This window comes from Bombina bombina, chromosome 3, assembly GCF_027579735.1.
Source record: "Bombina bombina isolate aBomBom1 chromosome 3, aBomBom1.pri, whole genome shotgun sequence".
Classification (NCBI taxonomy): domain Eukaryota; kingdom Metazoa; phylum Chordata; class Amphibia; order Anura; family Bombinatoridae; genus Bombina; species Bombina bombina.
Genome location: NC_069501.1, coordinates 535,079,245 through 535,106,456, shown reverse-complemented (window position 1 = coordinate 535,106,456; position 27,212 = coordinate 535,079,245). Strand labels below are relative to the sequence as shown.

The window sequence follows — 27,212 nt, the reverse complement described above, 5'->3', positions numbered from 1 at the left end:
GTTTTCAAAATCTAAACAAAATGGGATGATTTTTGCAAGTGACATGTAATACGAATTTTGCTGTTTTACTTACTTTAATGCCCAGTCAGACCACCCACTGCGTGCGGGAGCAGATCACGAACATAAGTCCAATATTAGGGATAGAAACAACTTTCCAATTAACTTTTATTATTCATTTTGCTTTGTTCTCTTTGTATGTTTTTTTTTTTTAAAGCATAATCCTAGATGAGCTCAGGAGAGTTACACGTGTCTTAGGCCATCTGGCAGCGGTATTTGTAGCTATGTATAGCATTGCTACAAGCAATTTTGCAAACTGCTGCAATAGACGCATGCACCTCCTAAGCTTCTCTCAGCCTACCTAGGTTTTGTGTTCAACAAAGAAAACCAAGAGAACAAAGCAAATTTGATAATAGAAGTGCATTGGAAAGTTTAAAATTGCATGTTCTGTCTAAATCATGAAAGTTTAATTTTGACTTTACTGTTCCTTTAAAATTCCCTGTAGCAGAGCACTTGTTGCATGTTGGGCATAATATTCACAATTAAGGATTGAGAATGCTGAACAGTGTTTGGCCTATTGGAGAACTATTGTTAAACTGAATTTTTGAATTAGAGGCTTTAATCTCAAAGGGGAAGAATACGTATTTTGATATGTCCAGTAATTAATTCTTCAGATATTCAATAATCCTTTTTGATTTAGTAGAACATCTTGTGGTTTATTGTATATCATTTTCCTGTGGATTTCATTTACACTGTTACATTTCTCTTGTAAGATGTATCGAGTCCACGGAGTCATCCTTACTTGTGGGATATTCTCCTTCCCTACAGGAAGTGGCAAAGAGAGCACCCACAGCAGAGCTGTCTATATAGCTCCTCCCTTAGCTCCACCCCCAGTCATTCTCTCTGCCTGCTTAACTGCTAGGAAGGGCAAAGAGCTATGTGGTGACTAAAACGTTAGTTTCTCCAACATAGGTGTGTCCGGTCCACGGCGTCATCCTTACTTGTGGGATATTCTCTTCCCCAACAGGAAATGGCAAAGAGCCCAGCAAAGCTGGTCACATGATCCCTCCTAGGCTCCGCCTTCCCCAGTCATTCTCTTTGCCGTTGTACAGGCAACATCTCCACGGAGATGGCTTAGAGTTTTTTAGTGTTTAACTGTAGTTTTTATTATTCAATCAAGAGTTTGTTATTTTAAAATAGTGCTGGTATGTACTATTTACTCTGAAACAGAAAAGAGATGAAGATTTCTGTTTGTAAGAGGAAAATGATTTTAGCAACCGTTACTAAAATCGATGGCTGTTTCCACACAGGACTGTTGAGAGGAATTAACTTCAGTTGGGGGAACAGTGAGCAGACTTTTGCTGCTTGAGGTATGACACATTCTAACAAGACGATGTAATGCTGGAAGCTGTCATTTTCCCTATGGGATCCGGTAAGCCATTTTTATTACAGAAAGAAAAAAAGGGCTTCACAAGGGCTTTTAAGACTGTAGACATTTTCTGGGCTAAATCGATTTATATATAAGCATATTTTATACTCCATAGCCTTGAGGAATTATTTTAATCTTGGGAATTATGTAAAATAACCGGCAGGCACTGTATTGGACACCTTATTCTCTAGGGGCTTTCCCTAATCATAGGCAGAGTCTCATTTTCGCGCCTCTATTGCGCACTTGTTTTTGGGAAGCAGGACATGCAGATGCATGTGTGAGGAGCTCTGATACATAGAAAAGACTTTCTGAAGGCGTCATTTGGTATCGTATTCCCCTTTGGGCTTGGTTGGGTCTCAGCAAAGCAGATACCAGGGACTTTAAAGGGGTTAAATATAAAAACGGCTCCGGTTCCGTTATTTTAAGGGTTAAAGCTTCCAAATTTGGTGTGCAATACTTTTAAGGCTTTAAGACACTGTGGTGAAATTTTGGTGAATTTTGAACAATTCCTTCATACTTTTTCACAATTGCAGTAATAAAGTGTGTTCAGTTTAAAATTTAAAGTGACAGTAACGGTTTATTTTAAAACGTTTTTTGTACTTTGTTATCAAGTTTATGCCTGTTTAACATGTCTGAACTACCAGATAGACTGTGTTCTGAATGTGGGGAAGCCAAGGTTCCTTCTCATTTAAATAGATGTGATTTATGTGACACAAAATTTAGAGAAAATGATGCCCAAGATGATTCCTCGAGTGAGGGGAGTAAGCATGGTACTGCATCATCCCCTCCTTCGTCTACACCAGTCTTGCCCACACAGGAGGCCCCTAGTACATCTAGTGCGCCAATACTCCTTACTATGCAACAATTAACGGCTGTAATGGATAATTCTATCAAAAACATTTTAGCCAAAATGCCCACTTATCAGCGAAAGCGCGACTGCTCTGTTTTAGAAAATACTGAAGAGCATGAGGACGCTGATGATATTGGTTCTGAAGTGCCCCTACACCAGTCTGAGGGGGCCAGGGAGGTTTTGTCTGAGGGAGAAATTTCAGATTCAGGGAAAATTTCTCAACAAGCTGAACCTGATGTGATTACATTTAAATTTAAATTGGAACATCTCCGCGCTCTGCTTAAGGAGGTGTTATCTACTCTGGATGATTGTGAGAATTTGGTCATTCCAGAGAAACTATGTAAAATGGACAAGTTCCTAGAGGTCCCGGGGCCCCCCGAAGCTTTTCCTATACCCAAGCGGGTGGCGGACATTGTAAATAAAGAATGGGAAAGGCCCGGTATACCTTTCGTCCCTCCCCCCATATTTAAAAAATTGTTTCCTATGGTCGACCCCAGAAAGGACTTATGGCAGACAGTCCCCAAGGTCGAGGGGGCGGTTTCTACTCTAAACAAACGCACCACTATACCCATAGAAGATAGTTGTGCTTTCAAAGATCCTATGGATAAAAAATTAGAAGGTTTGCTTAAAAAGATGTTTGTTCAGCAAGGTTACCTTCTACAACCAATTTCATGCATTGTTCCTGTCACTACAGCAGCGTGTTTCTGGTTCGATGAACTAGAAAAGGCGCTCAATAATAATTCTTCTTCTTATGAGGAGATTATGGACAGAATTCATGCTCTCAAATTGGCTAATTCTTTCACCCTAGACGCCACTTTGCAATTGGCTAGGTTAGCGGCGAAAAATTCTGGTTTTGCTATTGTGGCGCGCAGAGCGCTTTGGCTAAAATCTTGGTCAGCGGATGCGTCTTCCAAGAACAAATTGCTTAACATTCCTTTCAAGGGGAAAACGCTGTTTGGCCCTGACTTGAAAGAGATTATCTCTGATATCACTGGGGGCAAGGGCCACGCCCTTCCTCAGGATAGGTCTTTCAAGGCCAAAAATAAACCTAATTTTCGTCCCTTTCGCAGAAACGGACCAGCCCCAAGTGCTACGTCCTCTAAGCAAGAGGGTAATACTTCTCAAGCCAAGCCAGCCTGGAGACCAATGCAAGGCTGGAACAAAGGAAAGCAGGCCAAGAAACCTGCCACTGCTACCAAGACAGCATGAGATGTGGGCCCCCGATCCGGGACCGGATCTGGTGGGGGGCAGACTCTCTCTCTTCGCTCAGGCTTGGGCAAGAGATGTTCTGGATCCTTGGGCACTAGAAATAGTCTCCCAAGGTTATCTTCTGGAATTCAAGGGGCTTCCCCCAAGGGGGAGGTTCCACAGGTCTCAATTGTCTTCAGACCACATAAAAAAACAGGCATTCTTACATTGTGTAGAAGACCTGTTAAAAATGGGAGTGATTCATCCTGTTCCATTAGGAGAACAAGAGATGGGGTTCTACTCCAATCTGTTCGTAGTTCCCAAAAAAGAGGGAACATTCAGACCAATCTTAGATCTCAAGATCCTAAACAAGTTTCTCAAGGTTCCATCGTTCAAAATGGAAACCATTTGAACAATTCTTCCTTCCATCCAGGAAGGTCAATTCATGACCACGGTGGATTTAAAGGATGCGTATCTACATATTCCTATCCACAAGGAACATCATCGGTTCCTAAGGTTCGCATTCCTGGACAAGCATTACCAGTTTGTGGCACTTCCGTTCGGATTAGCCACTGCTCCAAGAATTTTCACAAAGGTACTAGGGTCCCTTCTAGCGGTGCTAAGACCAAGGGGCATTGCAGTAGTACCTTACTTGGACGACATTCTGATTCAAGCGTCGTCCCTTCCTCAAGCAAAGGCTCACACGGACATTGTCCTGGCCTTTCTCAGATCTCACGGGTGGAAAGTGAACGTAGAAAAAAGTTCTCTATCTCCGTCAACAAGGGTTCCCTTCTTGGGAACAATATTAGACTCCTTAGAAATGAGGATTTTTCTGACAGAGGCCAGAAAATCGAAACTTCTAAACTCTTGTCAAATACTTCATTCTGTTCCTCTTCCTTCCATAGCGCAGTGCATGGAAGTAATAGGTTTGATGGTAGCGGCAATGGACATAGTTCCTTTTGCGCGAATTCATCTAAGACCATTACAACTGTGCATGCTCAGTCAGTGGAATGGGGACTATACAGACTTGTCTCCGACGATACAAGTAGATCAGAGGACCAGAGATTCACTCCGTTGGTGGCTGTCCCTGGACAACCTGTCACAGGGGATGAGCTTCCGCAGACCAGAGTGGGTCATTGTCACGACCGACGCCAGTCTGGTGGGCTGGGGCGCGGTCTGGGGACCCCTGAAAGCTCAGGGTCTTTGGTCTCGGGAAGAATCTCCTCTCCCGATAAATATTCTGGAACTGAGAGCGATATTCAATGCTCTCAAGGCTTGGCCTCAGCTAGCAAAGGCCAAGTTCATACGGTTTCAATCAGACAACATGACGACTGTTGCGTACATCAACCATCAGGGGGGAACAAGGAGTTCCCTGGCGATGGAAGAAGTGACCAAAATCATTCAATGGGCGGAGACTCACTCCTGCCACTTGTCTGCAATCCACATCCCAGGAGTGGAAAATTGGGAAGCGGATTTTCTGAGTCGTCAGACATTTCATCCGGGGGAGTGGGAACTCCATCCGGAAATCTTTGCCCAAATTACTCAATTGTGGGGCATTCCAGACATGGATCTGATGGCCTCTCGTCAGAACTTCAAGGTTCCTTGCTACGGGTCCAGATCCAGGGATCCCAAGGCGACTCTAGTAGATGCACTAGTAGCACCTTGGACCTTCAAACTAGCTTATGTATTCCCGCCGTTTCCTCTCATCCCCAGGCTGGTAGCCAGGATCAATCAGGAGAGGGCATCGGTGATCTTGATAGCTCCTGCGTGGTCACGCAGGACTTGGTATGCAGACCTGGTGAATATGTCATCGGCTCCACCATGGAAGCTACCTTTGAGACGAGACCTTCTTGTTCAAGGTCCGTTCGAACATCCGAATCTGGTCTCACTCCAACTGACTGCTTGGAGATTGAACGCTTGATCTTATCAAAGCGAGGGTTCTCAGATTCTGTCATTGATACTCTTGTTCAGGCCAGAAAGCCTGTAACTAGAAAAATTTACCACAAAATTTGGAAAAAATATATCTGTTGGTGTGAATCTAAAGGATTCCCTTGGGACAAAGTTAAAATTCCTAAGATTCTATCCTTTCTTCAAGAAGGTTTGGAGAAAGGATTATCTGCAAGTTCCTTGAAGGGACAGATTTCTGCCTTGTCTGTGTTACTTCACAAAAAGCTGGCAGCTGTGCCAGATGTTCAAGCCTTTGTTCAGGCTCTGGTTAGAATCAAGCCTGTTTACAAACCTTTGACTCCTCCTTGGAGTCTCAATTTAGTTCTTTCAGTTCTTCAGGGGGGTTCCGTTTGAACCCTTACATTCCGTTGATATTAAGTTATTATCTTGGAAAGTTTTGTTTTTGGTTGCAATTTCTTCTGCTAGAAGAGTTTCAGAATTATCTGCTCTGCAGTGTTCTCCTCCTTATCTGGTGTTCCATGCAGATAAGGTGGTTTTGCGTACTAAACCTGGTTTTCTTCCGAAAGTTGTTTCTAACAAAAACATTAACCAGGAGATAGTCGTGCCTTCTTTGTGTCCGAATCCAGTTTCAAAGAAGGAACGTTTGTTGCACAATTTGGATGTTGTTCGTGCTCTAAAATTCTATTTAGATGCTACAAAGGATTTTAGACAAACATCTTCCTTGTTTGTTGTTTATTCTGGTAAAAGGAGAGGTCAAAAAGCAACTTCTACCTCTCTCTCTTTTTGGATTAAAAGCATCATCAGATTGGCTTACGAGACTGCCGGACGGCAGCCTCCTGAAAGAATCACAGCTCATTCCACTAGGGCTGTGGCTTCCACATGGGCCTTCAAGAACGAGGCTTCTGTTGATCAGATATGTAAGGCAGCGACTTGGTCTTCACTGCACACTTTTACTAAATTTTACAAGTTTGATACTTTTGCTTCTTCTGAGGCTATTTTTGGGAGAAAGGTTTTGCAAGCCGTGGTGCCTTCCATCTAGGTGACCTGATTTGCTCCCTCCCTTCATCCGTGTCCTAAAGCTTTGGTATTGGTTCCCACAAGTAAGGATGACGCCGTGGACCGGACACACCTATGTTGGAGAAAACAGAATTTATGTTTACCTGATAAATTACTTTCTCCACCGGTGTGTCCGGCCCACGGCCCGCCCTGGTTTTTTAATCAGGTCTGATAATTTATTTTCTTTAACTACAGTCACCACGGTATCATATGGTTTCTCCTATGCAAATATTCCTCCTTTACGTCGGTCGAATGACTGGGGAAGGCGGAGCCTAGGAGGGATCATGTGACCAGCTTTGCTGGGCTCTTTGCCATTTCCTGTTGGGGAAGAGAATATCCCACAAGTAAGGATGACGCCGTGGACCGGACACACCGTTGGAGAAAGTAATTTATCAGGTAAACATAAATTCTGTTTTTTTATTTCTCAAGCAAAAGTTTATTATTTTAAATGGTACCGGTGTGTACTATTTACTCTCTGGCAGAAAAGGGATGAAGATTTCTGCAATTTGTAACTAAGATCCACTGCTGTTCTCACAAGGCCTGAAGAGTACTGGAAAACTTCAGTTGGGAGAACAGTTTGCAGGCTAAGCTGCATATGAGGTATGTTCAGTCTATATTTTTTAGACAGACTGTGTTAATTCTAGAAAAGGCTGGCAATATCCCCATGAGGGAAGGGTAAGCTGTATTCAGACACTGTAATAGGAATTTCAGCTTGCTTGAAGGGCTCATTAGTTACTGGTGACACTGTTAGGAAAAAACGTTTTGTTTATTGATGCAATTATAACGTTTTCTGAAGGGACTAAAGGGCTGGTGACACTGTTAGGAAAAAACGTTTTGTTTATTGATGCATTTATAACTTTTTTGAAGGGACTAAAGGGGTCATTGTGGCTTGGTTTTGTAACTCACATGGTTAATTAAGAGACACTCTGGTGTTTCTCTGATAGGCCTCAAAACATTGAGTGAGGTGGGAGGGGCCTATTTTCGCGCCTCAGTTGCGCAGTTTCCTTTACTCTGAGACATATCACTGCTTCTCCTGAGGTTCCTGCTGTGTTTGAGGGCTGTTAAAGAAGTTTTTTTCCCCACAAATCATTCTGAAGGGCAGGTAGGAGCCACAGCAGAGCTGTGGCAAGGTGCTGAAAGTCTTTTTTTACTGGGTTTGACGTTTTTTCAATCCGTTTTTGCCATTAAGGGGTTAATTGTTTATTTGCATAGCTGTGCAAAGTTACTAAGTCTTTATGATGCTACTGTAAACATTTCGTTAAGTTTACTGCTTTTTTACACTGTTTTGCAGAACTGGTGCAGCTTTTTTTCTCTTAAAGGCACAGTACCGTTTTATTTCTAAGTGTTGTTTACTTTGATTACAGTGTTTTCCAAGCTTGCTTGTTACATTACTAGCCTGTTTAATATGTCTGACACCAAGGAAAATCCTTGTTTAATATGTTTGGAAGCCATTGTGGAACCCCCTCTTAGAATGTGTCCCAATTGTACTGATATGTCTATAAACTATAAAGAACATATATTGGCACTTAAAAATTGAGCAATAGATGATTCTCAGTCAGAAGTAAATGAGGGTTCGCCATCTAGCTCTCCCCAAGTGTCACAACCAGTAACGCCCGCACAAGTGACGCCAAGTACCTCTAGTGCGTCAAATTCTTTTACTTTACAAGACATGGCCACAGTTATGAATACAACCCTCACAGAGGTTTTATCTAAACTGCCAGGTTTACAAGGAAAGCGGGACAGCTCTGGGTTTAGAAAAAATGCTGAGCCATCTGACGCTTTAGTAGCCGTATCTGATGTGCCCTCACAATGCTCTGAAGTAGGGGTGAGGGGATTTGTTATCTGAGGGAGAAATTTCTGATTCAGGAAAGATGCTTCCTCAGACAGATTCTGATATGACGGCCTTTAAATTTAAGCTTGAACACCTCCGCTTATTGCTCAGGGAGGTATTAGCGACTCTAGATGATTGTGACCCTATAGTGGTTCCAGAGAAATTGTGTAAAATGGATAAATACTTAGAGGTTCCTGTTTACACTGATGTTTTTCCAGTCCCTAAGAGGATTGTAAATATTATTACTAAGTAGTGGGATAGACCAGGTATTCCGTTCTCTCCCCCCCTGTTTTTAAGAAAATGTTTCCCATATCTGACACCATGCGGGACTCCTGGCAGACAGTTCCTAAGGTGGAGGGAGCTATTTCTACTCTAAGTGTACAACTATACCTATCGAAGACAGTTGTGCTTTCAAAGATCCTATGGATAAAAAATTAGAGGGTCTACTGAAGAAAATTTTTGTTCATCAGGGTTTTTCTCTCCAACCTATTGCGTGCATTGTTCCTGTAACTACTGCAGCTGTTTTCTGGTTTGAGGCTCTTGAAGAGGCTCTTCAGATGGAGACTCCATTAGAGGAGATTATGGACAGAATCAAGGCCCTTAAGTTGGCTAATTCTTTTATTGCAGATGCCGCTTTTCAACTGGCTAAATTAGTGGCAAAGAATTCAGGTTTTGCCATTTTAGAACGCAGGGCGTTATGGCTTAAGTCCTGGTCTGCTGATGTGTCATCTAAATCTAAACTTTTGAACATCCCTTTCAAAGGAAAGACCCTATTTGGGCCTGAACTGAAAGAGATTATTTCAGACATCACTGGAGGGAAAGGTCATGCCCTTCCTCAGGATAGATCAAATAAGATGAAGATCAAACAAAATAATTTTCGTTCCTTTCGGAACTTCAAGAGTGGTTCCGTTTCAGCTTCCTTTGCTACAAAGCAAGAGGGGAATTTTTTCCAATCCAAGTCAGTCTGGAGACCTAACCAGGCTTGGAACAAGGGTAAACAGGCCAAGAAGCCTGCAGCTGCCTCTAAGACAGCATGAAGGGGTAGCCCCCGATCCGGGACCGGATCTAGTAGGGGGCAGACTCTCTGTATTCGCTCAGGCTTGGGCAAGAGATGTTCACGATCCCTGGGCTTTAGAAATTGTGTCCCAGGGATATCTTCTGGAATTCAAAGACTCTCTTCCAAGGGGGAGATTTCATATTTCTCGATTTTCTGTAAACCAGACAAAGAGAGAGTCGTTCTTACGCTGTGTAGAAGATCTTCTTACCATGGGGGTGATCCGCTCAGTACCAAAAGGGGGCTAGGGTTCTACTCAAACCAGTTTGTGGTTCCCAAAAAAGAGGGAACTTTCAGACCAATCTTGGATCTCAAAATTCTAAACAAGTTCCTCAAAGTTCCATCATTCAAGATGGAGACCATTCGGACTACTCTGCCTCTGATCCAGGAAGGTCAATATATGACTACCGTAGACTTAAAGGATGCGTATCTACACATCCCTTTTCACAGAAATCATCATTAATTTCTCAGATTTGCCTTTCTAGACAGGCATTACCAGTTTGTGGCTCTTCCCTTCGGGTTAGCCACGGCTCCAAGAATTTTCATAAAGGTGCTAGGGTCCCTTCTGGCGGTTGTATGACCTCGGGGCATAGCAGTGGCGCCTTATCTAGACGACATCTTAATCCAGGCGTTGACTTTTCAGTTAGCCAAGTCTCACACGGACATTGTGTTGGCTTTTCTGAGATCTCACGGGTGGAAGGTGAACATAAAAAAGCTTTCTCTCTTCCCTCTTACAAGAGTTTCCTTTCCTGGGACTCTGATAGATTCGGTAGAAATGAAAATATTTCTCACGGAGGTCAGAAAATCAAAACTCTTAACCACGTGCCGAGCTCTTCATTCAATTTCTCGGCCATCAGTGGCTCAGTGTATGGAGGTAATCGGACTCATGGTAGCGGCAATGGACATAGTTCCTTTTGCCCGCCTACACCTCAGACCACTGCAACTATGCATGCTCAAACAGTGGAATGGGGATTATGCAGATTTATCTCCTCAACTGCATCTGGACCAGGAGACCAGAGATTCTCTTCTCTGGTGGTTGTCTCAGGACCACCTGTCTCAGGGAAGGTACTTCCACAGGCCAGAGTGGCTCATTGTAACAACAGATGCCAGCCTGCTAGGCTGGGGTGCAGTCTGGAACTCCCTGAAAGCACAGGGCTTATGGTCTCGGGAGGAATCTCTTCTTCCGATAAACATCCTAGAACTGAGAGCGATATTCAAGGCGCTTCAGGTGTGGCCTCAGCTTGCTGCAGCCAAATTCATCAGGTTTCAGTCGGACAACATCACGACTGTAGCTTATATCAATCATCAAGGAGGAACAAGGAGTTCTCTAGCGATGATGGAGGTAACCAAAATAATCCGATGGGCAGAGGATCACTCTTGCCATCTCTCAACAATCCACATTCCAGGAGTAGAGAACTGGGAGGCGGATTTTCTAAGTCGTCAGACTTTTCATCCGGGGGTGTGGGAACTCCATCCTGAGGTATTTGCTCAGCTGATTCAGCTATGGGGCACACCAGAATTGGATCTGATGGCGTCGCGTCAGAATGCCATACTTCCTCGTTACTGGTCCAGGTCCCGGGATTCCAAGGCGGTACTGATAGATACTCTAGCAGTCCCTTGGTCCTTCAATCTGGCCTACGTATTTTAACCGCTTCCTCTCCTCCCACGTCTGTTTGCCAGAATCAAGCAGGAGAGAGCTTCGGTGATTCTGATAGCACCTGCGTGGCCACGCAGGACTTGGTATGCAGACCTAGTGGGCATGTCCTCGGTTCCACCGTGGACCCTGCCAATGAGGCGGGACCTTCTAATCCAAGGTCCGTTCTCGCATCCAAATCTAGTTTCTCTGCGTCTGACTGCTTGGAGATTGAACGCCTAATTCTATCAAAGCGTGGGTTCTCTGAGTCGGTCATTGATACCCTGATTCAGGCTAGAAAACCTGTCACCAGGAAGATCTATCATAAGATTTGGCGCAAATATCTTTATTGGTGTGAATCCAAAGGTTACTCGTGGAGTAAGATTAGGATTCCTAGAATATTGTCTTTTCTCCAAGAAGGTTTGGAGAAGGGATTATCAGTTAGTTCTCTAAAAGGACAAATATCTGCTTTGTCTATTCTACTACACAAACGTCTGGCAGATGTCCCAGACGTTCAAACTTTTAGTCAGGCTTTGGTCAGAATTAAGCCTGTATTTAAGCCTGTTGCTCCGCCTTGGGGCCTAAACTTAGTCCTTAAAGTTCTTCAAGGGGTTCCGTTTGAACCTAAGCATTCCATAGATATTAAGCTTCTATCTTGGAAAGTTTTGTTCTTAGTTGCTATCTCTTCGGCTCAAAGAGTTTCTGAGCTATCTGCTTTACAGTGTGATTCCCCTTATCTTATTTTCCATGCAGATAAGGTGGTTTGCGTACCAAACCTGGTTTTCTTCCTAAGGTTGTTTCTAATAAGAATATCAATCAAGAGATTGTTGTTCCTTCTCTGTGTCCTAATCCTTCATCAAGAAGGAACGTCTGTTGCACAATCTTGATGTGGTTCGTTCTTTAAAGTTCTACTTACAAGCAACCAAAGATTTCCGTCAAACACCTTCATTGTTTGTTGTTTATTCTGGTAAGCGGAGAGGCCAAAAGGCTACGGCTACCTCTCTTTCCTTTTGGCTGAAAAGCATCATCCGTTTGGCCTATGAGACTGCTGGACAGCAGCCTCCTGAAAGAATTACTGCTCATTCAACGAGAGCTGTGGCTTCCACATGGGCTTTTAAAAATGAGGCTTCTGTTGAGCAGATTTGTAAGGTGGTGACTTGGTCTTCGCTTCATACTTTTTCCAAATTTTCCAAATTTGATACTTTTGCTTCTTCGGAGGCTATTTTTGGGAGAAAGGTTCTACAAGCAGTGGTGCCTTCCGTTTAAGGTCCCTGTCTTGTCCCTCCCTTCATCCGTGTCCTAAAGCTTTGGTATTGGTATCCCACATGTAAGGATGAATCCGTGGACTCGATACATCTTACAAGAGAAAACATAATTTATGCTTACCTGATAAATTTATTTCTCTTGTGATGTATCGAGTCCACGGCCCGCCCTGTTTTTTACGACAGGCATATATATTTTTATTTTTAAACTTTTAGTCACCACTGCACCCTATGGTTTCTCCTTTTTCTTCCTAGCCTTCGGTCGAATGACTGGGGGGTGGAGCTAATGGGGGAGCTATATAGACAGCTCTGCTGTGGGTGCTCTCTCTGCCACTTCCTGTAGGGAAGGAGAATCCGTGGACTCGATACATCACAAGAGAAATAAATTTATCAGGTAAGCATAAATTATGTTTTTTTAGATAATGTGAACTGAAGGGTAACATATTATCTTTTTGTATACATAGTTGTGTTATTTGTAATATCCACTAGGTGGCATTTTAGTTTTATAGATGTTGGTGTATTACACTGAACCCAATTTTTTTCTTTTCATGATTCAGATAGATCATGCAATTTTAAGCAAATTTCTAATTTACTCCTATTATCAATTTTTCTTTGTTCTCTTGATATCTTTATTTGAAAAAGAAAGTGCAGAACCTTTGACAGCACTTGTTTATTGGTGGATGAATTTATCCACCAATCAGCAAGAACAACCCAGGTTGTTCACCAAAATGGGCCGGTATCTAAACTTACATTCTTGCTTTTAAAATAAAGATACCAAGAGAATGAAGAACATTTGATAATAGGAGTAAATTCGAAAGTTGCTAAAATTGCATGCTCTTATGTAAATCACAAAAGACAACATTTGGGTTCAGTGTCCCTTTAAGGTTAATTGGTGTGTGGGAAGTGATTTTTTTTTTTATTTAAAGAGACAGTGTACACCAAATTTCATATAACTGCATGTAATAGACACTACTATAAAGAAGAATATGCACAGATACTGATATAATCTGGTATAAAACCTTTTAAAAACTTACTTAGATGTTCAGTGTATACAACATGATTAAAGGAACAGTTAAGTCCAAAAAAAACTTTTATGATTCAAATAGGGCATGTAATTTTAAACAACTTTCCAATTTACTTTTATCACCAATTTTGCATTGTTCTATTGGTATTCTTAGTTGAAAACTAAACCTAGGAGGTTCATATGATAATTTATTAGACCTTGAAGGCCACCTCTAATCTAAATGCATTTTGACAGTTTTTCACCACTAGAGGGCTTTAGTTAATGTGTTTCATATAGATAACATTGAGCTCGTGAATTTACAGGAGTGGACACTGATTGGCTAAAATGCAAGTCTGTCAAAAGAACTGAAATAAGGGGGCAGTCTGCAGAGGCTTAGATGCAAGGCCCAAAACTTTGTTGGTCTGTTTTCTGGAGCTATAATAAATAAGTTGATTTTGGAACAATTTGTTGTGCTGCTATTCTTTCTTTTGGATTGCATTGCACTGGGGGCTTTGGTGCGGAACCTTGGATAGGTTTTGCACTTGTGGATTGTACACTTGTGCAGGATATCTACAGTTTTATTCTTTTTTTTCATACAGTTTGTTTTTGTAACTTTTTTTTAGTATAATTTATAGTCTAATTATGGTAGTTCATATGCTAATATTTTCTGGGGGGTTTTGGGATGTTTTCACAGACCCTGTTGCTTACGAGCCCAAGCCTTATTCTAAAGAACTACCATTGATCACCATAGACCCAGCATCCCCAGAATCTGTTGATATAGTCGACGAGACCCAAGACGAGGATGACGAGGATGGAGAGAATGGAATCACAATGACTGTTCGTGAGCCCCTTCTCCTGGGGCAGATGATGTGTTCAGCCCCAGCGAAAGCCCTAGCACTCAGAAGTTGCAGAGATGTCTGAGTGATCCTGGGCCCCAGCCTGAGGAGGAGGAGGAGGGACCAACCCTTCTTGCCTAAAAAGGATTGATCTCATTACGTTCTTGGTCTCATGGAGACACAGGCATAAATGAGGGACATACTTTCTTCTAGCATTCATAGGTGGACATTTGCAGCATTGCTTGAGGAAAAAGGGTCCCATTAGAAGTGGACCTGTTATTGTTCTCCCTTTCATTCCCATATTTTTTTTTAATTTTATTTCTAACCAAAAGAATATTTCATTATACATATATATTTTTCTTTATACCTCCATTTTATTATTTTTTCTTTTTTTTTATATGGTGGCGGGACGGCCCCTATGATTGTATATACACATAAATTTGAACACACAATTTTTTATCTCCAACGTGCAAATGTTGTGCTCTTTTTCATGCATTATCGCCCTTACTGTGTTTATTTTGTAACTTTATCCCTATATCCATGCTTTACCAGTACGTAGGTGCCAAGCAGGTTATAGGTCTCAAATTTTCCGCTTCTTGTTCAGTTAATGCAGGTATTTTCATACTTAAATATACTCTGACATGAATGTGCAGAGCAGAGGTTTAAATCCTTATTTATCCTGCCAGACACTCCAAGGTGGTGCAGTGTATTTTAAAACGTTTTTTTCTGCTGATATTAAAACAATATACTTAATGAACCTTCTCTTATACTACATACTAGAATATTCAGTGTTTTTCATCATTCACACTTTATAAATAGGTATTTCAATATGGCCTGGTAATTTAAAATAAAATAGTTTATTTTAGGATAACCTAATTACTATATAGCCTTATACTGAGTTGACTGGCCTAGAATGTTCCATTGAATGAAATGTATATATTTGGAAGATCTGTATTTAGAAATCTCTAAACTATTCAGCCATCAATCACTTGTTGTAAGCATTACATATACTTATCACGTAAACACTATACATTTGTTTCACCGGGACACTGGCAACTATTACAGAAAAGTTCTACTGAAGCTGCATGCACTAAAAAGTCCACTTCTTCGCACAGTCGGCTTTTAGAGAACAATTGACTCTAGGCAGGGTATATTACTATCGTGTGAATATATGCTAACCTGATTATTTTGTTATTTGTTTAAAATATTATATGTATGTACCTTGGATATGTGCTGTATTACAGCAAAACAAGGGCATGCTGCCTTTGTGCTTATTAGAAAATACTTAAACCAGCTTTATTTATATATATATATATATATATAATATATATATATATAAATATATATATATATATATAAATATATAAGTACTGGTAGAAAAAGTTTTGGTGAAGCTTATAAATACCTGGTCAGTTATCAGCAACATAGAAGATTCAGCCCCCTTACATAGGGATTTTTTTTTTCAGTAATAAGAGTAGATAATATACCAGCTGAAAAGTTTACCTTTTGTCTTTTATGCAGAATTCTCCAAGTCACGAGGGATTTTCTTGTATGAATAATGTGATATGCTTTTCATTTGGAGTAAAAGCTACACCATAGTTTAAACTGTAAATTCAAGAGGTTGACTGATAGCAGTGTAGGATTGATACATCTGATATTTAAACCATGTTGATAGACAAGTTCAGCTATCAGCAGTAACCTTTGTGTGTGTGTGTATGTATATCTATGTATATCTATCTATAGTATATATATATATATATATTATATATATACTGTATATGTGTGTGTATTTCTCTCTTCTCTATAAAATATATATATATATATATGTGTGTGTGTATATTTATGTTTATGTATAATACACGCACTATAAAATATATATCGGAGTATTTATTTATTTTTCCCCTGTCATGACAGGGAATCCTGTAGTTTACATTAGGAATTTAGGGAAACTGGGTGTGTCTCTTCATATGCTGTTACTATCACATTTGAGCCGATTCATTCAATTTGATTTATGATAGCACTCCATATTAGGCCTCACCATATTTAATACATTTGGTTTTATGTACCTGGTTTCTTTATTCTAACAAGAGACTTAAAAAGGTATATGGCTTTATTTTTAGATTTGTTCAAGTCATAAATTAACTGAGGTTTGCAGTTATTATGTAGGTAATATCTGTTCTTCTTTGAAACTGCTCTTTGTTTTATAGAAGTGCAATTTTCTGGTGTGTACAATACTAGATTGTTTGGGCCAAGCCTTTTTGTTTAATTGTGCCCATAGGTACATATGAAACCATGATAGCAGCAGATCAGCCCAATAGCTCAGTTTCTCTGAAGAGCAATTTATACATAACCATTCAAGACACTTTATAGGTGGTGACAAAATGTAAAATGTACAGTTTGTGAGAGCTTTAATGTAGTATCCGTGGTCAGGTTTGGTTTCATACACAACTCTGTGTCCTATTTAGTACATATGTGGAGTTTATAGGTTTTTGGAATGGGTAGAACTTCCAGAGAGCCTACTTAGTGCTCTTGCTTCAGTTCTTTTTCTACCTAATTAGAGTTGGGTAGTACGGTGCATTTGGCCATATTCTTCTTAAGGTTGAATTTGTATAGTGTGTGTTTTGTTTTTTTAAATAGATAAGTTATGGCAAGTTTCAGTACAGCACATACACTACTGTAATTGTCCAGCTTATAGGGCAGCTGCCACCCATTGGGACCACTCCATACGAAACCCTCCAAGTATTTCTACCGTACGTCCAATCAAAGGCTTGTTTGGCCACGTGTTTGTTATTCGCATTACAGTGTTAATATTGAACAAGCAGTTGTAATATTACTCATCACTGTATATTTGCCTTTTTAAGTTTAGCTTTTATCTTCTAAACTGCAGCCCATTTCAGCTCTAGGTACAACCCAGCGTTTACCAAGGCAATGTCTGCTGCTTTTAATTTATTTTTTTAACTCGTTTCATCGTCTTTACACAATATCTGTTGCTGATACTGATGTTTTCTTGCACAATAATGCAACACATTAACCATAATTTTTTTTTTAATTCAGTGTTCTGGTTTCTTCAAAATAGTGCAGGATCTTTTTTCCAGTTGTCTATATTTTTATTTATGTTTTGTTTATAGACAAAGTGCTTTAAACATTTATGATGCTGCTTTCTTATGTACTTTAAAGGGACATGAATCACATTTTTTCTTTCTTTCATGGTTTAGATGGAGAATTCGATTTTTAACTTTCCAATTTACTTCTATTATCTATTTTGCTTCCTTCGCTTAGTATCTTTTGTTGAAGAAACAGCAATGCACATGGGTGAGCCAATAAAAATGAGGCATCGATGTGCAGAAACCAATCAGCAGCTCCCAAGCCTATCTAGATATGAGTTTCAATAAAGATACCAAGAGAACAAAATAAATTAGATGATAGAAATAATTTGGAAAGTTATTTAACATTGCATGCTTTTTCGGAATCATGAAAGGAAAAAATTTGGTTTCATGTCCCTTTAATACAGTTAAGATGAGACATTTATGCAATTCCTGTATTGATCTTGATGCGGCTTATACTACACATTTTGAATAACCATTGTATTTGACCTGTCCATGTTACTAAATATAATGTTTAGATACCCTCCATATTAATGTATCTTTGTTTCCCACCTTGCCACAGGTTTTCAGGCGTGAAAAGCTTCCAAAGGCAGCTGTGACCGATTTTGAGTTATTTTCATTAGTTTGGTGATTTATAAACGTCTCCTTTATTTAAGATATAAACTTACTTTACCATGATTTTACACAATTCACAATCGTGTAAGGCAGCTCTTTATTATAAACTTTTACAAAGCTTTTAATTCCAAATGTGGTTTGTAAGGATTCAGGCTTCCAGACTGCTCCTTCAAAGGTATGGTGTCCGCATTTTCCCCAATCCATGTTTTTATAGTATTAGCACTGGGACAGAGCCCACAGCTGAATGACACCAGAAGAATAAAATAGATAAATAAAAAAATGTTTCTGGTTGAAAATAACTTTTTTTTTTCCATACTTTAAATGGTCATTATCAGGTCCATCCTGTCAGTGGTTTAGTGTGTTTTTTTTGTTTTATTTCAAGTGCATTGCATGCCTGAAGAAATGATAGAGTTGCTTCTCCTTTTTTAAAATTGTATTTATTTTAAATAAAATCTCTGCTAAGTACTTGGTGAACAGAAAGCTGTGTTAGAAATAAAGTTAAGCGCTAAAAGCAAGGGTGTATATAAGTGATTTTTTTTTTTTGCCACTTGACAAGCAAACAACTTTACCCAATTTTGGGATATCGTTACACTTTCGGATAAAGCGCAGGTACTGAACTTATCGTTCTTTTATGTTTATTTTATATGTATAATTACATTGTTTGAGGGAGACGTCCCTTTATTTTACATTGTATCGTTTAGATTCTAGACACCTATCTGTTTTTAAATAGTATAATACATTGCTGTATGGAATTTTCCATTTGATACTATCTATATGCCTCCGTCTCTTTCTTGATATATATATCCATTTCAGTAATACATTGAAGACATTTTTGGACACTTTATTCACGTTTATCTATATATTACTTATATACACCCTTGCTTTTAGCGCTTAACTTTATTTCTAACATTGCTTCTGCCACATTGTATTCTTGGAGGGGAATTCACTAGTTAAGCTGGGTCACAGTCCTTTAGCGCCTACGATTCTCTTTTCTCTACGAACAGAAAGCTGTGCACACAGTAAAGACTTGCTCCAAGAAGGCACAAAGCTGTACGTTCCATATAGGTCTTCATATAACACCGGTTTGTATACATTTGTTTTATCCGAATCATTCTGTTTTGGTGTTATTCATTCTTTATATAAGAGTATTATTTTCATCTGAGTTTTATCATTTTTGTTTTTTTTTTAAATACATATTACATCTTCAACCACCAATGTTGTACTCACCACCCCTATCACCCTCTCAGGTTTTGCATTTTGTTCACACATTCGTAGTGCATTCCTATTACTTATCGTCTCCATATTTAAATCCTGCATCACCTGAAGTGGTCCTGAGTTTCATGTCATTCTCTTGTGCTATCAGCAGTCCTTAACAAGCACCGGAGTATATTCCAAACACGTTACTGCATTTATGGGACTGATAGATAAAATGTTATATGTATATAATATGACGGGCATTTTCTCTTAACCTTACAGCACCAATTAAAGATGGCTAATGTGTGCAGCTGCTGCTAGTGGGAAATATGCTTCAAATTAGCATGGCATCTACAAGTTAAAAACAAATACTTATGATTGTGCAATAATAATGGCGGGGTCTGAACGTGCCATCGCATAGTGTGAGGAGGAGTGTGCACACATAATGTGCCTTTGCTTGGCACGTATTAGAAATTGTTGCACGAACAGAGGAAGGACGTGGCAGTTTTCTCACACGTGTAGGGATGCCTTTGTGTGCTCACTACCATGTCATGTATAGATTAATGAAACTGGTATATGTGGTGAATGTTTTTTATTATTTGGGGATTAGCAAATAAATGTACATTTTTAATGGGTGTTTTGACTCGTTATTCTATCTTGATATTAGATCACAATATAATTTCTATTTTAAACTGATAATTCTTAAAGGGACAGTCAAGTCCAAAAAAAATGTTCATGTTTTCAAATAGGGCATGTAATTTAAACAACTTTCCAATTTACTTTTATCACCAATTTTGCTTTGTTCTCTTAGTATTCTTAGTTGAAAGCTAAACTAGGAGGTTCATATGCTAATTTCTTAGACCTTGAAGGCTGCCTCTAATCTAAATGCATTTTGATAGTTTTTCACCACTAGAGGGCATTAGTTCAGGTGTTTCATATAGATAACATTGAGCTCATGCACGTGAATTTTACCATGGAGACAGCTCTGATTTGGCTAAAAATGCAAGTCTGTCAAAAGAAGCTGAAATAGGGGGGCAGTCCTGCTGAGGCTTAGATACAAGGTAATTACAGAGGTAAAACGTGTATAATTATAACTGTGTTTGGTTATGCAAAACTGGGGAATTGGTAATTAAGGGATTATCTATCTTTTAAAACAACAACAATTCTGGTGTTGACTGTCCCTTTATTTAAATAGTAGCTTTCATTCTCTTTCTTCTCTCAGACTATTCGATGACAGCTAGTTACAATGACATATGTGAGAAGTTTCCTAGGTGTGCCTGTTTTGGTGTAAATGGGTGCTCCTCTAAGTCCCAAACAAGTTGATGAGTTATGCACGTTTTTAAATTGCAATCATTTCTATGTAATTATATAAATGCCCACAAGAGGTCAGTAAAGTAATATGCTACCGTTTATTTCCAAATTCTAATGCATTCATTACGCCTTTTTGAGAAAATTAAAACGGTCTTGGTTTATGTCAATGCAAGGATATCCCATAATACATTGAGTTGTTTAAAGGTGTTTTAATTAAGATAAACCCATTGCGAACTCCCCTTATCAGAAGGCAGAAACTGCCCACTATCTGCAAAACAGAATAACCAGAAGCCTTACACATAATTACTGAAGTCCTGGTAGCTTTATAGTTAAAAGGACATCAAACCCAAAACCTCTTTCATGATTCAGATAGACCAATGCAATTTTAAACCATTTTTAAATGTATTTCTATTATCCATTTTTTCCCTCATTCTCTTGCTATCTTTGGTTGAAAAGCACGGAAGTAATTTTATGTGTGCATTTGTCTGGTTCACTATATGGCAGCAGTTGTGCAAGAAAGTTATTTAGATGGAAGCACTATTTCCTGCCATGTATACTCCAGACACCTAGGTATTTCTTCTACAAAGAATAATAAGGCATCACTGCAAATCTGATAAAAAAAAAAGTACATTGGAAACTTTTTTTTTTAGAATTCTATGCTCTGTCTGAATTACAAAAATGTTTTTGCGTTTCTTATCCTTTAATAATTCCCTTTAAGGGTTTTGCTTCCTTGAAACCTATGACTGTAAGATAAAAAGTTTGATTAACCAGAAACATATAATGGTAATGTGATAAGATGTAAAGACTGTTCATTTTTAAAAATACAAAAATGCATCAATTTCATATAAAAATCCCTATTTAAGTTTATATTTGAGCCTTAAAGGGATACTAAACCCATTTTTTTTTTTATTTCAGGTAGAGCAGCCATGTAATTTTATAGCAACTTTCTAATTACTCATATTATCAATTTTTGTCTTTGTTCTCTTGTTATCTTTATTTAAAAGCAGGAATGTAAAGCTTAAAATTGATATTAGGAGTAAATTAGAAAGTTTGCTTAAAATTGCATGCTCTATCTGAATCGTGAAAGAAAAAAAATATTTAGTATCCCCTTAATGAGAAGAATATTTCATTTGTTTTCTAGCTAATGTATTCTATTTTTGATAGAATCTGTTCCAATGTATGTTTACATGAAACTATTAAGGTATATCAAAGCGCCAACTATACGAAGGCTGGGTCTGACCTAATGCAATATTATCAACGATTACAAATAAACAATTTATTGAGTACACAAATAAGTTAAAAACATGGATCCATCTATAAACAATCAAATTTATACAATAATAATAGCTAAATAATAGTTAAAACAAATAGTTATGTAACAGATATAGCATTTAAAATTTTGCAAACATTGCTCTAAAAATATTCCTAAAAAATTCCAAATATAGCGCCTCACAAAGAATTCAACTTTGTGTTTTACCACATACACAAATTTATACAGCAATAATAGCTAAATGAATAGTTAAAACAAATAGTTATATAGCAGGTATGGCATTTAAAATTGTGCAAACATTGCTCTTAAAAAATATTCATAAAAAATTCCAAATTAAGTATAAGGCTCAACAACAAAAATTCAACTTTGTGTTTACCACATACGCATAATAGGTTAAATATATTAGTCAGGTTATATAATATATCTAACCAAATAATGTTCTCGATCTATGCAATGCTCCCTAAATATTGCCAATAGTAACTAATGTGTAAGGGCTCTGAGTAAGACCTTTAACTCTGTGTTTAACACATACGCATTGTCAAGTAAAAAATATTGTGACAGCAATATGCCAATGTAAAAAATGTGTATCAAAAAGTTGTGTACAAAAAATTAGTGTACAAGACATATTATGTTAAAAAAAAAAATTAGGTTGATCTTCAAAAAAACGTGAATTAAGAACAAAGATTGTGAAAAATGAAAAATTTACAAAAACATGGTGGTGTGTCAAATAGTGACTATATAAATGTAAATAATAGTCCCAAAAAAATAGTCCAACAGTGAAAACTTAATAGAAAAATAATCCAACAATAAATTATAATAGTCTGTCTCTTTAAGAAAAAACAATAATCCATAAAGGGTTGTGAATCCTAACAGCAATAGTTATGGTGATTTTCCAAGTGTTGTTATACTGAATAGCAGTGTCAGTACTTGCTAGCCGTTTTCCAACACCCAAAATTCTATCTTCTTGGCAAATATTTCTCTTGTTAAGTGTATCCAGTCCACGGATCATCCATTACTTGTGGGATATTCTCCTTACCCAACAGGAAGTTGCAAAGAGGATCACCCACAAGCAGAGCTGCTATATAGCTCCTCCCCTAACTGTCATATCCAGTCATTCTCTTGCAAGCCTCAACCAAGATGGAGGTCGTAGAGAGGGAGTGTGGTGTTTTATACTTAGTTTTATTCTTCAATCAAAAGTTTGTTTATTTTTTAAATGGTACCAGAGTGTACTGTTTATCTCAGGCAGTATTTAGAAGAAGAATCTGCCTGCGTTTTCTATGATCTTAGCAGAAGTAACTAAGATCCAATGGCTGTTCTCACATATTCTGAGGAGTGAGGTAACTTCAGAGAGGGGAATGGTGTGCCAGGTTTTCCTGCAATAAGGTAAGTGCAGTTAATATTTTTCTAGGGATGGAATTATGCTAGGAAAAATGCTGCTGATACCGAACTAATGTAAGTAAAGCCTTAAATGCAGTGATAGCGACTGGTAACAGGCTTATTAATAGAGAGACATACTCTGATAAAATGTAATATAAAACGTTTGCTGGCATGTTTAATCGTTTTTATATGTTATTTGGTGATAAAACTTATTGGGCTTAGTTTTTTTTCCACATGGCTGGCTTGAATTTTGCCTAGTAACAGTTTCCTTAGGCTTTCCACTGTTGTAATATGAGTGGGAGGGGGCCTTTTTTAAGTGCTTTTCTGTGCAGATAAAATACTGACAGAGAAATTCCAGCTTCTTCCTGCATGTATCCAGGACATCTCTGGAGGGCTCAAAAGGCTTCAAAGTCGTTTTGAGGGAGGTAAAAACCCACAGTAGAAGCTGTGGCAGTTGTTGTGACTGTTTGAAAAAAACAAACAAAAAAAAAAAAACGTTTTTTGTCTTTTATTATTCAAGCTTTGGGTATTAAGGGGTGGTAATCATCCATTTGCAAGTGGGTGCAATGCTCTGCTAACTTGTTACAGTACACTGTAAAAAATTCGTTAGTGTAACTGCCTTTTTTCACTGTTATTTCAAATTTTGACAAAATTTAGGTTTCTTAAAGGTGCAGTAAACGTTTTTTAATATTGCTTGGTAAACTTGTTTAAAGTGTTTTCCAAGCTTGCTAGTCTCATTGCTAGTCTGTTTAAACATGTCTCTGACACAGAGGAAAACTACTTGTTCATTATGTTTGAAAGCCATGTGGAGCCCCATAGGAGAATGGTGTACTAAATGTATTTATTTCACCTTAAACAGTAAAGATCAGTCTTAACTATAAAAGAAATATCACCAGAAGATTCTGACGAGGGGGACGTTATGCCGACTAACTTCTCCCCACGTGTCAGACCCTTCGCCTCCCGCTCAGGGGGATGCACGCTAATATGGCGCCAATTACATCAGGGACGCCCAAAGCGATTACTTTGCAGGACATGACTGCAATCATGAATAATACACCTGTCAGAGGTATTACCAGGTTGCCTGAATTAAGAGGCAAAGCGCGATTGCTCTGTGGTTAGGAGAAATACAGAGCGCGCAGAGCTGTAAGGGCCATGTCTGGATACTGCGTCACAATTGCAGATCATGAGGACGGTAGAGCTTCAGTCTGTGGGTGACATCTTCTGATTCGGGGAAACCTGATTCAGGGATTTTAATTTTAAATTTAAGCTTGAGAACCGTCCGTTGTGTTGCTTGGGGAGGTATTAGCTGCTCTGAATGACTGTAACACAGTTGCAGTACCAGATAAATTAGTGTAGGCTGGATAAATACTTGCGGTGGGTTCCGGTGTGTACTGATGTTTTTCCTATACCTAAAAGAGCTTACAGAAATTATTAGCAAGGAGTGGGGATAGACCGGGTGTGCCTTTTTCCCCACCTCCTATATTTAGAAAAAATGTTTCCAAGAGACGCCACTACACGGACTTATGCAGACGGTTCCCTAAGGTGGAGGGAGCAGTTTCTACTTTAGACAAAGCGTAGCTACTATCCCGTTGAGGACAGTTGTGCTTTTCAGATCCAATGGATAAAAAATTGGAGGGTTACCTTAAGAAAAAGTTTTATTCAACAAGGTTTTATTTTACAGCCCCTTGCATGCATTGCGCCTGTCACTGCTCGCGGCGGCATTCTGGTTTGAGGCCCTGGAAGAGGCCATCCTATACAGCTCCATTGACTGAAATTATTGACAAGCTTAGAACACTTAAGCTAGCTAACTCATTTGTTTCTGATGTCCATTGTTCATTTGACTAAACTATCGGCCTAAGAATTCCGGATTCGCCATCCAAGCGCGTAGGGCGCTATGGCTTAAATCCTGGTTAGCTGACGTGACTTCGAAGTCTAAATTACTCAACATTCCTTTCAAGGGGCAGACCTTATTCGGGCCTGGTTTGAAGGAAATTATTGCTGACATTACTGGAGGTAAGGGTCTCCACCCTTCCTCAGGACAGGGCCAAAGCAAAGGCCAAACAGTCTAATTTTTCGTGCCTTTCGAAATTTCAAGGCAGGTGCAGCATCAACTTCCTCAGCTTCAAAACAAGAGGGAACTTTTGCTCTATCTAAGCAGGCCTGGAAACCTAACCAGTCCTGGAACAAAGGCAAGCAGGCCAGAAAGCCTGCTGCTGCATCTAAAACAGCATGAAGGAACGGCCCCCTATCCGGCGACGGATCTAGTAGGGAGCAGACTTTCTCTCTTCGCCCAGGCGTGGGCAAGAGATGTTCAGGATCCCTGGGCGTTGGAGATCATATCTCAGGGATATCTTCTGGACTTCAAAGCTTCCCATCCACAAGGGAGATTTCATCTTTCATGGCTATCTGCAATCAGATAAAGAAAGAGGCATTCCTACGCTGTGTGCAAGACCTCCTAGTTATGGGGAGTGATCTATCCAGTTCCGCGGACGGAACAAGGACAGGGTTTTTATTCAAATCTGTTTGTGGTTCCAAAAAAGAGGGAACCTTCAGACCAATTTTGGATCTAAAGATCTTAAACAAATTCCTCAGAGTTCCATCTTTCAAAATGGAAACTATTCGGGACCATCCTACCCATGATCCAAGAAGGTCAGTACATGACCACAGTGGACTTAAAGGATGCCTACCTTCACATACCGATTCACAAAGATCATCATCGGTTTCTAAGGTTTGCCTTTCTAGACAGGCATTACCAATTTGTAGCTCTTACCTTTGGGTTGGCTACAGCCCGAGAATCTTTACAAAGGTTCTGGGCTCACTTCTGGCGGTTCTAAGACCGCGAGGCATAGCGGGTGGCTCCGTATCTAGACGACATCCTGATACAGGCGTCAAGCTTTCAATGTTGCCAAGTCTCATACAGAGATAGTTCTGGCATTTCTGAGGTCGCACGGGTGGAAAGTGAACGAGGAAAAGAGTTCTCTATCCCCACTCACAAGAGTCTCCTTCTTAGGGACTCTTATAGATTCTGTAGAAATGAAAATTTACCTGACGGAAGTCCCTGGTTATCAAAACTTCTAAATGCTTGCCGTGTTCTTCACTCCATTCCGCGCCCTTCGGTAGCTCAGTGTATGGAGGTAATCGGCTTAATGGTAGCGGCAATGGACATAGTGCCATTTGCGCGCCTTCATCTCAGACCTCTCGCAATTATGCATGCTGAGTCACGGAATGGGGATTACACAGATTTGTCCCCTCTGCTAAATCTGGATCAAGAGACCAGAGATTCTCTTCTCTGGTGGTTGTCTCGGGTACACCTGTCCAAGGGTATGACCTTTCGCAGGCCAGATTGGACAATTGTAACAACAGATGCCAGCCTTCCTAGGTTGGGGGTGCTGTCTGGAATTCCCTGAAGGCACAGGGATCGTGGACTCAGGAGGAGAAACCTCCTTCCAATAAATATTCTGGAGTTAAGGAACGATATTCAATGCTCTTCTGGCTTGGCCTCAGTTAGCAACACTGAGGTTCATCAGATTTCAGTCGGACAACATCACGACTGTGGCTTACATCAACCATCAAGGGGGAACCAGGAGTTCCCTAGCGATGTTAGAAGTCTCAAAAATAATTCGCTGGGCAGAGTACCACTCTTGCCACCTGTCAGCAATCCATATCCCAGGCGTGGAGAACTGGGTAGGCGGATTTTCTAAGTCGTCAGACTTTCCATCCGGGGGAGTGGGAACTCCATCCGGAGGTGTTTGCTCAGTTGATTCATCGTTGGGGCAAACCCAGAGTTGGATCTCATGGCGTCTCGCCAGAACGCCAAGCTTCCTTGTTACGGATCCAGGTCCAGGGACCCAGAAGCGACGCTGATAGATGCTCTAGCAGCGCCTTGGTTCTTCAACCTGGCTTATGTGTTTCCACCGTTTCCTCTGCTCCCCTCGACTGATTGCCAAAATCAAACAGGAGAGAGCATCGGGTATTCTGATAAGTCCTGCGTGGCCACGCAGGACTTGGTATGCAGACCTAGTGGACATGTCATCCTTTCCACCATGGACTCTGCCTCTAAGACAGGACCTTCTGATACAAGGTCCTTTCAATCATCCAAATCTAATTTCTCTGAGACTGACTGACTGCATGGAGATTGAACGCTTGATTCTATCAAAGCGTGGCTTCTCCGAGTCAGTCATTGATACTTTAATACAGGCACGAAAGCCTGTTACCAGGAAAATCTACCACAAAATATGGAGTAAATATCTTTATTGGTGTGAATCCAAGAATTACTCATGGAGTAAAGTTAGGA

The 27,212-nt window shown here is 39.7% G+C and overlaps 1 protein-coding gene across 1 annotated transcript in view; it reads left to right on the top strand.

The window, feature by feature from the left end:
• SLC9A1 (solute carrier family 9 member A1) overlaps nt 1–14,804 on the top strand; it is a 157,729-nt gene extending 142,925 nt beyond the window's left edge. The window contains 3 exon segments of the mRNA XM_053706995.1: nt 13,906–14,055; nt 14,058–14,167; nt 14,169–14,804. Of these exon segments, the coding sequence (XP_053562970.1) occupies nt 13,906–14,055; nt 14,058–14,167; nt 14,169–14,198 (290 nt within the window). The 3' untranslated portion in view covers nt 14,199–14,804.
• Nucleotides 14,805–27,212: the final 12,408 nt, after the last annotated feature.